Raw genomic sequence first — 13,563 nt, forward strand, 5'->3', positions numbered from 1 at the left:
GATTGCATTTAGGGGCTCGCTGATCGGCTGATCATAACATGCAAGGACTACGCAAGATGAGGTTGTCTGTGGCAGTAGAGAATCCTGTTGATCTCTGTACGCGCTCAGAGATGGTCAAAGTCAGGGATATATAGTTCTATATATCCCTGGTCAAAGTAGTCAAGAAAGCTACTCAAGTAGAAGTAGAAGTAGCGACGAAAAAAATCTAATCAAGTACGAGTAGAAGTACTTCTCACATAAGCAACCTAAAACTACTTGAAGTAGAAGTAGAATTGACCGACTTTAAATCTACTCAAGTAAGTATAGGTCTATGTAGTTGTTAAAACGATCGTAATTCGTTTGCATAGATTGTCAAAAGCTGCAAATCGAGCTATGCGGAAGGATGTGGAGAGCTTTGATTCACTGATGCATCCTAGGAGGTGTAAATTTTTGACAGAAGCAGTCGTCCACATCATGGGATGTAAATGATAGTATTGATATGGAAATGCGATACTACATAATCCTTTGTTTCGAACACCCCGTTTTAGAGAATATCACGGCATGGCGCGCTCCCCCATATTATAAGGCCCCTAGTTCAGTCGAAGAGCAATACGGAGCAGTTGTGTCGGATACGGCTTGAACAATTTGCGCGATTAGTATACGTTAATTAAAAATATGGCAGATCGTAAAAATGACATAGTGTATAGCTTTGTTTTCGGAAAATATAAGGAATTACTAAACCTGCTTTTATACTTCAACATGTATGTTCTCCAGACAAAAAAACTGAAACTAAACGTATAATACTAGTATTTGAAAGAAAAATACAAATACTACTTCTAAAAAGCGGAAAATATTATTTCATGTCTTTTGTCCAGAAAGTTTCAACGTCGGTCTGCTAAAGCAGGTCTAACGTTAGAAAACGTCAAATTCCACTTTCTTCAGATTAGGACACGTCATGGGCAGCTAGGTATAATAGGTAATTGCTAGATTGCGAAACGGTAGTTTCAAACGTCAGGGGGGGGGGCATACTTACTGTGATGAAATATTTGATATAGGCGACGACGCCGTGTGAGCAGAACCACGCAACCCGGTATCTAAATTATATTCAGCGATACTTACGTTAAAACATATTCGTCACTCCATACCCAGGTAGCACGCATACTTGGGTACCACAAGGTATCAAGGTGAGATGAATTGTGGTAACCAGCTGGTGAAACCATTCGGGAACCGTACATTTTTGGCCCCATATTACAGAGGTATTTTCTGGGGAACCATGTGGGTAACCCACCAAGCTGATAGCGATAACATTATTACGACCCCGGTCCTTGTGGCAGTAGCAGTGACAGTGTCAGTGGGCAGATAATTCGATGTAGACATGTGCTAAGGCGATGTTAGGTAAATCCTACACGTTAGTTAACTTTAACATTGTATACTGTACAGTACATACCTGCTACCAACACTCACTCACACCAAACAATATATACGGTAATCTGAGTATATAATAACCTTTACGGTGGGTGAGTGAGGCCATCATCACTGTTTAAGTGTAATCGTTGAGTTATATTTTCAACTGAACAAGACACACACAATGTACAATGCGATAAGATACAAAGCGATGTTATGAACAGATAGGAGGATGCCGACCGACGCGCAGTTGCCGTCTTTTAGACTGACCTCTACATCGGCTTAGAGTGCCCGCCGTCACAGTTACTCTCGATGTTGATCATTTTCGAGGCCACGGCCCTTGCTAGCGATTTCCATAACTTGTGAGTGCATTCTTTCGTCGAGTCATTGTCGGGTTTCATGTCGCAGGAAGAGGAGCCCGGACAAACCGAGGCCGCCCGATTCTTAAACGCTTATCGTCACCAGTACCCGAATTCAATTCATATGGTGGTGGAATTCAATTTGGAAATGTCCGAGCGACCAGCATCGCAAATGAATAAATCGGAAACCGATTATAATATGACTTTACTATATAGATGAACAAACCTTGCTGTAGGAAAATATAAGAGAAGCATCTATTTCGGAAAACTACTCGGTCACATGTGGGAGCCGTATGAAAAGTCGACCATTCTTCATTGACGAAAATAACAAGTTCCAATTATTTGATCACAGAAATTTTACGAGTAAAATTAATCCTGAGTTAAAATAATAGATACAGATAAGGGATCAAGGTAATGGGATCTACGCAAGAAAATTATACCACACGCTGTGAGGAATTGAGTACTCTAGCAACGGAAATTTAAGTTCACTTCAGTGTGACAAACGGTCAATTTTAAATAGTTCAAATCACATTGACGAAGTAAAGCATGGTAGGGGTTTTAATGTTCGAGGTTCGAGCAACCAACAGGGATAGCATAATAGCTAGAAAACTTTACTACATATGGAACCACCTTTATTATTCGATGAAATAATGATGGAAAATAAGGTTGGTTCCTGTGTGGTTGATATATGGGAATTCTGAGCTCCTCCATAAGTGGATTTCTCATGTTTCAAGATGATTTGATATCAAAAACTCAACGAGTAAAACTCCCCCGAGTTCAAATTGATAGGTACAATTAGAAGAGACTTATTGCAATCTACCTGGGATTGGTATGGTATAACCACGCATCTTTATGGATGGAAATCCCGCTTGGTTTCGATGTGGGTTACATGTTACTAACCCATTCCGATCATCCATCCCACCTAACCACTTAAATTCCACCTGGATACCAAGTGGGCGTGCTAGCTGGGATATCTACTGTGCGCGAAGCGCAACGAAAATTCTGGGTATTACGCATGGCTTTTCTGAAAATTAAATGTTGACAATACGTGAAAACAGCCCCTAAATTCCTTAGGCTATCTTTCTTATTGGGGTTAAACTACTTCTACTTGACAAACTGAAAATAGCGAAAAGTAAGTAAGTAGTTCACAAAATATTACCAAGTAGAAGTAGCGAAAAAAAGATCTACTTGAGTAAGTACAAGAAGTAGAGGAAAAATTCCTGATTACTTCAAAAAGTAGAAGTAGGCTACTCCGTTACTAACCACCTCTGGACTGCTAGTGTTTGATTATTCTATCTATCGTTTGACGAGACCAATGCCATGCTGCAGACCACTGGTCCGACCGTCGGACACGTACGTGTGGACGGGGCATGTCTGAAACGTCCGTTGAAAACGCATCGCCTAAAATGGCATCTGATCATCATCTTTATCATCATCATCATAAAATATGTCATCAAATCAATACACTACAAGATTTCGATATCATCGTCATCATTTCTTTAAATTTTTTATCAAATCAAACACCACAATTGCGATCGAATGAAAAGATATGGGGTGCCGAAACGACTTGGAGTAGGGTCTTTTAATCAGACACCCATCTTGGCCTGCAGGAGTGGTTCTCAACCGGGGTCCGCGAAGCATTTTCAAGGATCGTCGTCGAGCATGTTCATTGTTCACATTCAAGTCGAAATACAAGCAATTTCTACTGAATGAATACTAGTTAGCCCTCACCATTTACCGGGCCACGACCTGGCATATCGATCTCGCCTTCTGTCACTATTGGCACCTGATTTTATCGCTTGTCATTCTACTTTCATTCAGTGTGTAATAGAGTTTGATCAATTACAATAATTCAGTTCAATTACAATTACTCCCTTGCATGTTTCAATCACATTACAATTACGCAATGCTAAAAATATCGAATTACAATTACAATTACTGTTAAACATGTAATAATTACAATTACAATTACAATTACAATTACAATTACTGTTAAATATGTAACTGATTCGGTAGAGCTACCCAGTATTCATGTTTCATTCATGATACGTAGAATACCCTTTAATTAAAAAAAAAAACTCGAACGTGTTCGAACTATTCCTAATCATGAGTAGGCCTACTGAAAACTACAAACACAGAATAATGTTTCAAGCGACTGCTAACAACCAAAAGTTTGAGCGACTAACAGAGAATAAGCTACAGTACAGTCAATGAAATGTAATCAAGCGATTAGGCTACTCAGAGCTGACGAATGAGGATAATGAAATGTAATTGGTAAGGCGTCAGCGATAAGGATGATAACATAACATGGTTGGGTTATATTTTTATCTGAACAAGTCACACACAATGTACAATGCGATAAGACACAATGCGATGTCTAGGAACGTAGACGCATCAGTAGCGATACTTTACTCTAACATCCACAAAAAGCCTAGAGTGCCCGATGTCACAGTTCTTTTTCGATGTTGATCTGTTTGAAGCCGCGGCCCTTTCTACCAGGGCTTTGGAGCCGGAGCCGGAGCCGGAGCCCGGAGCCGGAGCCCCGGAGCCGAGTGTTTTCACCGGAGCTGGAGCCGGAGCCGGAGCTCTACATAAAATTTAGCCGGAGCCGGAGCCGGAGCTGGAGCCCGTTATTTGAGGAGTAGCTCCGGCTCCGACCTATTTCATAAGATGCTATTTTAAATGCAACAACCACATCTGCTGATTTATCATAATTGAACACCAGGCCTGAATTTTAATGCTGTGCACAGCAATGGCATGGAGTAAATAGCGTTCTAGTGCAACTATGATGTTGTCGACAATTGACAAGTATTCAGTATGAAGTAATTCCGTAATTGTGAATACAGTTAGACTCAATCGGGTAAATTAGGCGTTTTTTCATTTTCAGTAGGGGGTAGGCTACCAAGCAAGAAATCGTGTGACAATTAAACACGCAAAGCGTGAAGAAAACTTTTGCTTCTATTTTAGTTTATTGTAATGTACGACGATTTACTCAAAATGTGACTGGACCCTGGATCTGCCAATGCGTCCGAACTGATATTTTAGTCATCAACATCCCAAGTGTTGCAGCCAGAATTATAATTTTTGGTTGGCATTGCAAGTTCACAATCTGAGCAATTCATTTTTGATAATATAATAGGACATTACCTCGTGGGCCACGCTAAACCCTCTTGCGGGCCACATTTGCGGGCCACCCCTGATATAGACAGGACCATTCGATAATTTTAGAGCCGGAGCCGGAGCTGGAGCCGGAGCAGTGGTTATAATGCGGCTCCGGAGCTGGAGCCGGAGCTAATGTATGATAGAAGAGAGCTCCGGAGCCGGAGCTGGAGCAGTTAAAATTTACGGCTGCTCCAAAGCCCTGCTTTCTACTAGTTTTTTTCCATTCATTGTGAGTGCTTTCTTTCGTCGGTTCTTTTTCTGGGCGTTTTTGTCGCCGTAAGAACGGCAACGGCAGGGGAAGAGGAGCCCAGATAAACCTCCGACGGGAATCGAACGCGGTTCGCCTTCGTGCTGGGCGCTTATCGTAACCACTACACTATCTCCCCTGCCGATAAGATGTGTCAAATTAAAATGAATGCAAAAGGAAATACGAAATATATAATAACTACGAAATACAACATTTTGGTTCGCATTTACATTTTCACTTGCTCGGAAACTGTTAGATTGCATTTGATGAACATTAGGGTGCGAAAATTTCTGGCCCCAGTAAATTTGGTGGAAATGGATTTTCGGCACTCGTTCATATCAATCGCAGGAGCGGATTTTCAAGACACGACCACGTATTTCAAGTAATGCAGTTGCAGAATTCGCTTTGAAATAATAACAGTCAACCCAATTTTTATATGAATAGTATGATCTTATTTTCAAGAAAAGTCATTTTGTTGCTATGGTTATCACTAAGCTTATAGTTATCATATGCACGAGACAGATGACGATTGCACGATAATTGAGCTAAATTTGACCTGAAACTTCCTGGGGGTCCGCGGAATCCGTGACGGCCCGAAAGGAGTCCGCGAAGACAAAAACGTTGAGAACCACTGGTGTAGTGGTTACGATAAGCGCCCACCAATCTGACGGACTGGGTTCGATTCCCGCCGGAGGTTTATCTGGGCTCCTCTTCCCCCGCCGTTGCCGTTCTTACGGCGACAAAAAAGCCCAGTAAAAGACCCGACGAAAGAAAGCACTCACAAGGAATGGAAAGAACTAGTAGAAAGGGCTGCGGCTTCAAATAAGATCAACATCGAAAAGAACTGTGACATACGGGCACTCTAGGCCGAGGTGGATTATAGATAACTAACCTACGGATAGATAGCCAACAGCCGTCGTCACGCTTGCTTGCTCGGAGGAAAATACTGCTCAGCAATCGGAACTCAACGTAATTGCCAATCCCATAGCTGACGACCCGAGCGCTCAAATTTAACACAGTTGATCTTATTAGAAAGCTACTGTCGCACTGATTCCGAAAATATACATTAAACTTTCATCAAGGCAAAAGAACCAGCCCGAAATAGCGTTCAAAGTCTGAAAATCGGCATTGTTCCAGACAATTGCATGGACGCACCACAATGACCATAACAATAACCCTTGCGTGTCCTCGATTGTTCAGAACAATGCCAATTTTCAGACTTTGAGGTGTATTTCGAGGCGGTTCCATTGCCCCGATCGGATTTGAATGTATATTTTCGGAATCAGTGCGACAGTAGCGTTCAAATAAGATCAACTTTATTCAATTTGAGCGCTCGGGCCGTCAGCTATGGGATTGGCAATTACGTTGAGTTCAGATTGCTGAGCAGTATTTTCCTCCGAGCAAGCAAGCGTGACGACGGCTGTTGGCTATCTATCCGTAGGTTAGTTATCTATAGGTGGATGTTAAAGTAAAGGATCGCTACTGATGCGTGTCGTTCGACATCCTCCTATCTGTTCATGACATCGCTTTGTGTCTTATCGCATTAGTACATTGTGTGTGACTGTTCAGATGAAAAATATAACCCAACAATGTTATGTTATGTTATGTCACCCACTTTTTCTCGCTTGCTTTTTCTATTCTATCTTCTTTTACTTTTCATTCAGTGTGCATGCATGTCTCGTCTATTCACATCGCCCAGGCCAAGGTGGGTGCCTGATTCCATAGACTACTCCAAGCCGCTTCGACACCTTCCTATCTTTTCATTGTATCACATATTTGGGGTGTATTGAACTGATAAAAATTGCTAATAAATCAATGATGATGATGATGATGATGATGATGATGATGATAAACTGACCGCAAATGAAATATTCACAGCTGGCGTTGTCGTAACAGTACAGTAGTAGTAAATTTATATAATAGGAACGTAGGCTATCGCTGTTTACTAGACGGCTCTGTCCTTACGTTGCACAGCGCTCACCTTTGTCAACCCTCATGAATCGTACGAATATTTTATGCGTTTTATATTCTCGCGGTTGTGTATAGATGGTTATAGTGTATTGTACGATATCAATTTCTTGCAACTTCTCGAGGCTTCGTATTCGATCCTCTATTTTGGCTGATAATAACAGAATGAAAAAAACATGTAGCTAAGAGTTGTCAAACTAAAATGACGTCGCGGGCCGAATTCAAATATTCAGATCACTCGCGGGCCGCACCAGTCAAATGATTCTAAAATATTACCAACTCCTAACTCAATATATATATGCACTTTTTCGCATTCTCGGAATTGGGTGTCAATGTCAGCGAATTGCTTCTGACGATGCTGACTATAAAAATCACAACTCCGCTGTCGGGTGGTTAAGTGGCCTATGAACATTAGGGCTGTTCAACTCGTCTTCGAAGACAGCTCAACAATTTCACGGGGTTGACAGAAAAATTTGATTTTTTTTCTCTCTAATAAATTAAAATTTTTAATTGGATCTACGGAATCTTAACTCTTTCGACGCCGAGCTAAATTTGACGATTGTCTTCAAAACGCCGCTATTTTCACCAAATAACCCCAATTTCAACCGATCGTAACTTCGTCGCTACCTTAGCTACCAAGACGTACCTACGTCCGTATTGTAGCCGCGAACGATATCTATCTAATGATGCGTAACGTGCCTTGATTGATCCTGTCGTGTTGCTAGGACAGGCTTCGGTACGAACTGAAGTTTGGCTGATTTCAGGCGCGCTGCTGCCAAGGTATGGATTTTGTTGGTGTTTCTATGGTACTTATAGATTAGCTGTGACGTTGTAAATTTCACAGAATATTCTTATTATATTATATATTGATAATATATTATCCTTAAATCGTTAATTCCTTTTCAATGGCAATGCTGAGGTTCAGAACCGTCGTGAAATACTGCTGCCGACATGATCTTCGGCCGTCGATGCTTCAAGGTTATCATTGTGACGTCAAATCCGCAATAATGGCTCGAAAATTTGACTTCTGCTAGTACCGGTACTCAAGTTTGTTTTTCAGGCGCAGTAACATACCGACGGAGCCCATTTGTGTACGATTACAAGCAGCGATCTGCACAAAAACATCATTATTTGTCTCCGTTGAGTCCTCGTCATCTCCCGATGCAATTTTACGTTTGAAAAACTTGAATAAATACGTATATATTGGTGTGAAGTCTGTGTTGTCGCAGTACATGTACTGACTTGGTGGCTTCAGTAGATCCGTATATTAACTTAACGCGCGTTGTGTCGCTAAAGATTGGTGATAATGATGTAAAATGTCTTTAGGTATTGGCATCTGTTGAAAATCATTACCGTCGTGGAAATATATATCAAATAAAGTTACTATTCCGTACAGGTAATCCAGCAAAATTGTTTCTTAGTAGCAAGTCTTGAATTTTGAATTCATTACCGCACAATGCCCCGACTGCCATGGACGCAAAACGGCATGTCAGATTTTCGAGACAAAAATACGCTCTCTCGATTTAGCGAACATATGGGGATACGCGGCGTTTTGAAGACAATCTCTAGCGAACATATGGGGATACGCGGCGTCGAAAGAGTTAAACTAGCTAGAATTGAACCAAATTTGGTGCGGAGCGTTTTTTAGGGTAACCTGACAATCTAATCAGTGGATCAGTGAACCGAGCGACATAGTGTAATGGTTATGCGTCCGGCTTCTCGAGCGGTAGGTCGTGGGTTCGATCCCCGGCCGGGTCATACCAAAGACGCGAAAATCGGTATCCGCAGCTATAGCGCTCAGCAATCACGGATAGCATGGAGGAGAAAAAAACGGGGGCGTAGACTAGATGACCACATGGGGCCGTATCGCAACTCCGTCGTCAAAGCATCTCGATGGTGCAGGCGTAAAAGTAAATCATCTCTCTCTCTCTCTCTCTCTCTCTCTCTCTCAGTGAATGGCTGTAATCCGGAAAAAAGAAAGTATTTTCAAACAGCCCTAATGAACATGTCATGTCTCATGTCATTTGCTATCTCGAAGGAATATTTATTTGAAGCATATTTCTTACTTCAAATTCGAGAAATGTGCACACATTTTTCAATTTATATTCATAATTAATTGCTTCGCGTGCCGTATGTTTGACACCCGCGATGTAGGCCTAGCTATAACAGTTACTGACGTATTATATTAGCAGTTCTACATGGTCGTGAGCGATAAAACGCATTTTTGCATTGTGTCATCATCATCATCATCCTTATTTGATTCAAGATAAATGGCCAATTAATCTGTCTTGAACATATAGCTAGCAAAGTGTAATGACTTTGAATGATCACATTGATCACTCATACTTCGAAAATTCAGTTTGACTTTAATTGTGACTTGACTTGTCTTGACTTGACTCGAGTCACTTCTAAAAAAAAAACGAGCGACTCGACTTGACTCGAGTCACCTTCGAAAATCGATTGACTTGACTCGAGTCAAAATGTGCAATGACTCGAGATAACTCGTGACTCGAAGGAAACGACTTGATCCCAACACTGCTACAATCTTGCATTACTATGAAAACGTGGGATCAGATTCACGCCCTGCTCAACTTGTCTGGAGTCAAGTCGCGACGCATTTGTAGGGCTACCCTCGCTTATTGCCAAGACTATTATGTTATTGCGTTGCTATATTACAGCCTGTGATTTGCCGACATACATTATACAGCATAGCCTTAATCTAAGGCCTACTTGACCATTTTGTGGTTTCTGATGTTAATTTTCTTCAAGTGCGCACTGTGCATGTCTTATATCTTACATGTTACTCTTTCAATTTCATCAGTGTTAAAATGTGGGCATTTGATTGAAATTCGTTTCCACTCCAACCCAAAGCCACTTTGCTCAACCAATCGCGATCTTGTCGTGTTTTGAGCTGATGAGAGAGAGAGAGAGAGATATGATATTCTTTCTCGCCTGCACCATCGAGATGCTTTGGCGACGGAGTTGCGATACGGCCCCATGAGGTCATCTAGTCTGCGCCCCCGTTTTTTTTCTCCTCCATGCTATCCGTGGTTGCTGAGCGCCTAGCAGGATAGCTGCGGATACCATTTTTCGAGTCTTTGGTATGACCCGGCCGGGGATCGAACCAACGACCTACCGCTCGAGAAGCCGGACGCATAACCATTACACTATCTCGCTCGGTGAAAATATTATTAATATTGATGAAAATATTACTAAACGAAGAAAGAATGAAAGAAAAAATTATATGATGAAGTGACTTCAGTTTTATAACATCCATCGATATAAATTGCTGGTTACCATCACATGAAATATCAATATCGCGACATAACTTATTGTAACCAGAGCATATTGCAAGAGTTTTTCTGAGTTTTCGAGAAGGTAAAGGAGCCATTGCTCTGGGAACGCCTTCCGGTGCCGGGTTGCGCAAGCGTCTGTGACGTATAGGCACGCATAGCTCCTTCATGCGAACTGCTCGCGAAGGTGAGTTTTAGAATATGGATTTTATATCCTTCGAGATCAGATTAAATATGGCTTTATATTGTAGGTGACAGTGGTTAATAAAAGAAAAGAAGGTTTATATTTATTGTTTGTTATGTTTTCGGTACCCAGGAAGGAACTAAACGGAATATCAAGTCCTCTGAAGGACCTGACACCGTTCGTCATATTTTCAAGCTATGACTACACAACCAAGAGTGTTGAGAGGGCAATTTCCGCAGTCACAATCCCAACCGTATCCTTCGAAACAACGTCTAGCGTTAGGTTGTATCTTATACTCACTGCATCTATGTCCAATAAAACGGACTTAATTATTGCTTGAAATATATAGTTGATATTCGGTGGTGATTATTTTAATTTTGAAATCTGACCGTCAATTTCCTTAATTCATTGTGATATTCAGCATCCCACAAAGATTCGGAAACCCTCAGCCACACCAGTTCAGCCGTGAGTATTTATTGTATGCATTAAATTTAATTATTTGGTTGGATTTATCAGCAAATAAACAAATGACAAATTGTCATCTTCGACTGTGACCATCAGTTCTTGCTTCTCAGTATCACATACACTTGTATATTCATTGCAAACCTCACCTCTGCCCTGGTATTATGTTAGTGCATTGTTGCTCTAAGCGGCTTAGTAAGCATTAACCCGAAAACAACGTCAGCCATCAGCCTCAACTCAACAGCTCACTGACACGTCTCGCGCACTCAGCTCTGCTCTCTGCACTCTACAGCAGTTTAGAAAAAAATTGCATTTGAGAGGTTTTAAATCTATAGTACAGAAATATAGTATAATATGCTGTTTGATGTAATGTTGTGCCATACTTGGTTAGCATAACGATATTGAATACCGGTAAGCTTCATTACAGGCCAGTATGGAATCGGTGTCCACGGCACGCAGGATCACGCCGACTGGGTCGCCAGTTGCACGCTGTCACGGGTCGTTGATTTTAATTTAAAAAAAAAGAAAAAAAAATTGAAAAAAAGTCAATGTTCTCAGCCACCCCAAATGCTATATTCCAGTTAGTATGTGGTATATAATGTTTTGACCTAAACCTTAAGCCAGGATCTGTTGGTTACTGTCTGTTGGTAAAGTACTTGCACCTTGCCAGTTGCTAACCATTAGTATCTGATCTCTTGTCACTGGCTTAGCACAGTCATTTGAAATCGGTAACCTTGCTTGTCACGCCGCAAAGTTGGCTCTGTCACGCGAAAAAAGCTCCTATCACGCGGGATTTATTTCAAGAAAAGGACGGAGATTCCATAGCGGATTACAGGACATGTTTTTTTAAATCTGGGAACTATCGGTATATAACACATCACGTGATTATGCTTGAATAATAATCGGGGATAACTCTGAAGAAAATTAACACAATTGTTTATTGACGCTGATCGATTTGGAAAGGAACAGTACCTGCTGTAACTTATCTTCAGGCAAAGAACGTTGCTCAGAAATAGCATACCACTTTTTGAGTTCTCTAAAATCCACTCACAAGCATCATCGGTGTGAAATGATGTTAGCCTAAGTACTGCACCTGACCTGTTCTGCCTCAGCAATCAAATCTTGACCGTAACGCTATAACCAAGAAACATCGCGGTCTCTGGTCTTGAAAATCAGACCAGAAAGTTGTCATAAGACAAGAACACAAGACCTAACTATAGCTTATTGGGACAATTTTTGATGCTTTTTTAGTCTTGTTTTTAAGACAAATTATGCTCTGCTTTCAAGAAACATCGTGGCCCCTGGTCTTGAAAATAAGGTCGGAAAGTTGTCATGAGACAAGAACACAAGACACAACTAGCTTATTAAGACAATTTTTGATGTTTTTTTATGGTTTGATTATCGATCAATTTAGGCCTTACTTTTGAGACAAAGTACTTGATAAGACTAATTGGTCTTGAGACTTTTTTTATGAAAAATCGATGAGAGAGACCAAATTTGTCTAATTTTCTTTTGTAGTGCAGCAAATTTGATGCCATTTAGTTGCTGTGCATTTTATAATAATTTGCATGTAGCCTGCTGTGATATTATTTTGTGATGCAATAATTTAAATCTTGTCGATTTTACTTTCTCAGCTAACCCGGCGTTCTCGGTGAGTTCAAGTTCAAATTAAATTTTCGTACTTCGTGAATATTAGCACGATATTGATAGGAAATTATAATAGCCTTGCGTACCTGAAATCTTCTATCTGCATCTTTGTATGCTGTGTGGTATTGGATGAATTCCGATTTATCAACCATACATTCTGCGAAGAGATATAAGTAATGATGTTTTTGATATATCTCGTTTCAGCCAAGGCACACTGTCCCGCCATCCTCATCGCCTCTTCATCAGCAGCAGTTCTACCAACCTGCCACGCATGAGATGTACAAAGGGCCAGGGGTCTCTAGTACCCCACCAATGATGGGAATGGTGAGTGTTGCTTTAGACTACCAGCATCCCTATTTCCATTGTCAGAAAGGTGCAAGAAAAGCGAAATAACATACGTTTTGAAGTTATGTATTGCGAAATGTTGTCGCTAGTCGACAAAAGCGTAAATTATTAATCCAATTATGGGCAATTGGATATGAATGTTAGTCTTACTTGAAAGACATATCAATCAACCAAAATATATCACTGGTGTTCGTGGTTGATAACGACTCTTACAACTACTGTATGTAAAACTTAAAGGGGCACTGCGCTCTAAAAATGATGTGGTCTCAAATTGAAGGTAAAAACGAACAAAAATTTTTGGCCGCAGCCATTTCCTTCAGAACGCCACCGTAATGGAGCTGCAATTTATTGAAATTTCTACAAGACCAGCTGCCGCGACTGCTTAACCCGTTACATGGCACGATGTCTTCATCGTCGCAATTGCTCGACGTAATAAGGCAGTCACGCAGAGAACGAAACTTAGACACATTTCCTTCATAACATCGGCTGACAACTATCTAAAATTCGTTCTCT

The 13,563-nt window shown here is 40.9% G+C and overlaps 1 protein-coding gene and 1 long non-coding RNA gene across 2 annotated transcripts in view; both read left to right on the forward strand.

The window, feature by feature from the left end:
* The first annotated feature begins 7,651 nt into the window (after positions 1 to 7,651).
* On the forward strand, positions 7,652 to 8,332 carry LOC145440127 (uncharacterized). Its single transcript, XR_013915433.1, has 2 exons — positions 7,652 to 7,899; positions 8,180 to 8,332. It is a non-coding gene; the product is annotated as an uncharacterized LOC145440127 (long non-coding RNA).
* Positions 8,333 to 10,443: 2,111 nt separating this feature from the next.
* LOC145441829 (eukaryotic translation initiation factor 4 gamma 3-like) overlaps positions 10,444 to 13,563 on the forward strand; it is a 29,263-nt gene continuing 26,143 nt past the window's right edge. Inside the window, exons 1-5 of the mRNA XM_080319771.1 lie at positions 10,444 to 10,599; positions 10,729 to 10,849; positions 11,018 to 11,061; positions 12,693 to 12,709; positions 12,910 to 13,035. Of these exons, the coding sequence (XP_080175897.1) occupies positions 10,794 to 10,849; positions 11,018 to 11,061; positions 12,693 to 12,709; positions 12,910 to 13,035 (243 nt within the window). The 5' untranslated portion in view covers positions 10,444 to 10,599; positions 10,729 to 10,793. The remainder of the gene's footprint in view (positions 10,600 to 10,728; positions 10,850 to 11,017; positions 11,062 to 12,692; positions 12,710 to 12,909; positions 13,036 to 13,563) is intronic.

This window comes from Botryllus schlosseri, chromosome 6 (genome assembly GCF_051294905.1).
Source record: "Botryllus schlosseri isolate E-star chromosome 6, Bs_hap1, whole genome shotgun sequence".
In the NCBI taxonomy this organism is placed as follows: domain Eukaryota; kingdom Metazoa; phylum Chordata; class Ascidiacea; order Stolidobranchia; family Styelidae; genus Botryllus; species Botryllus schlosseri.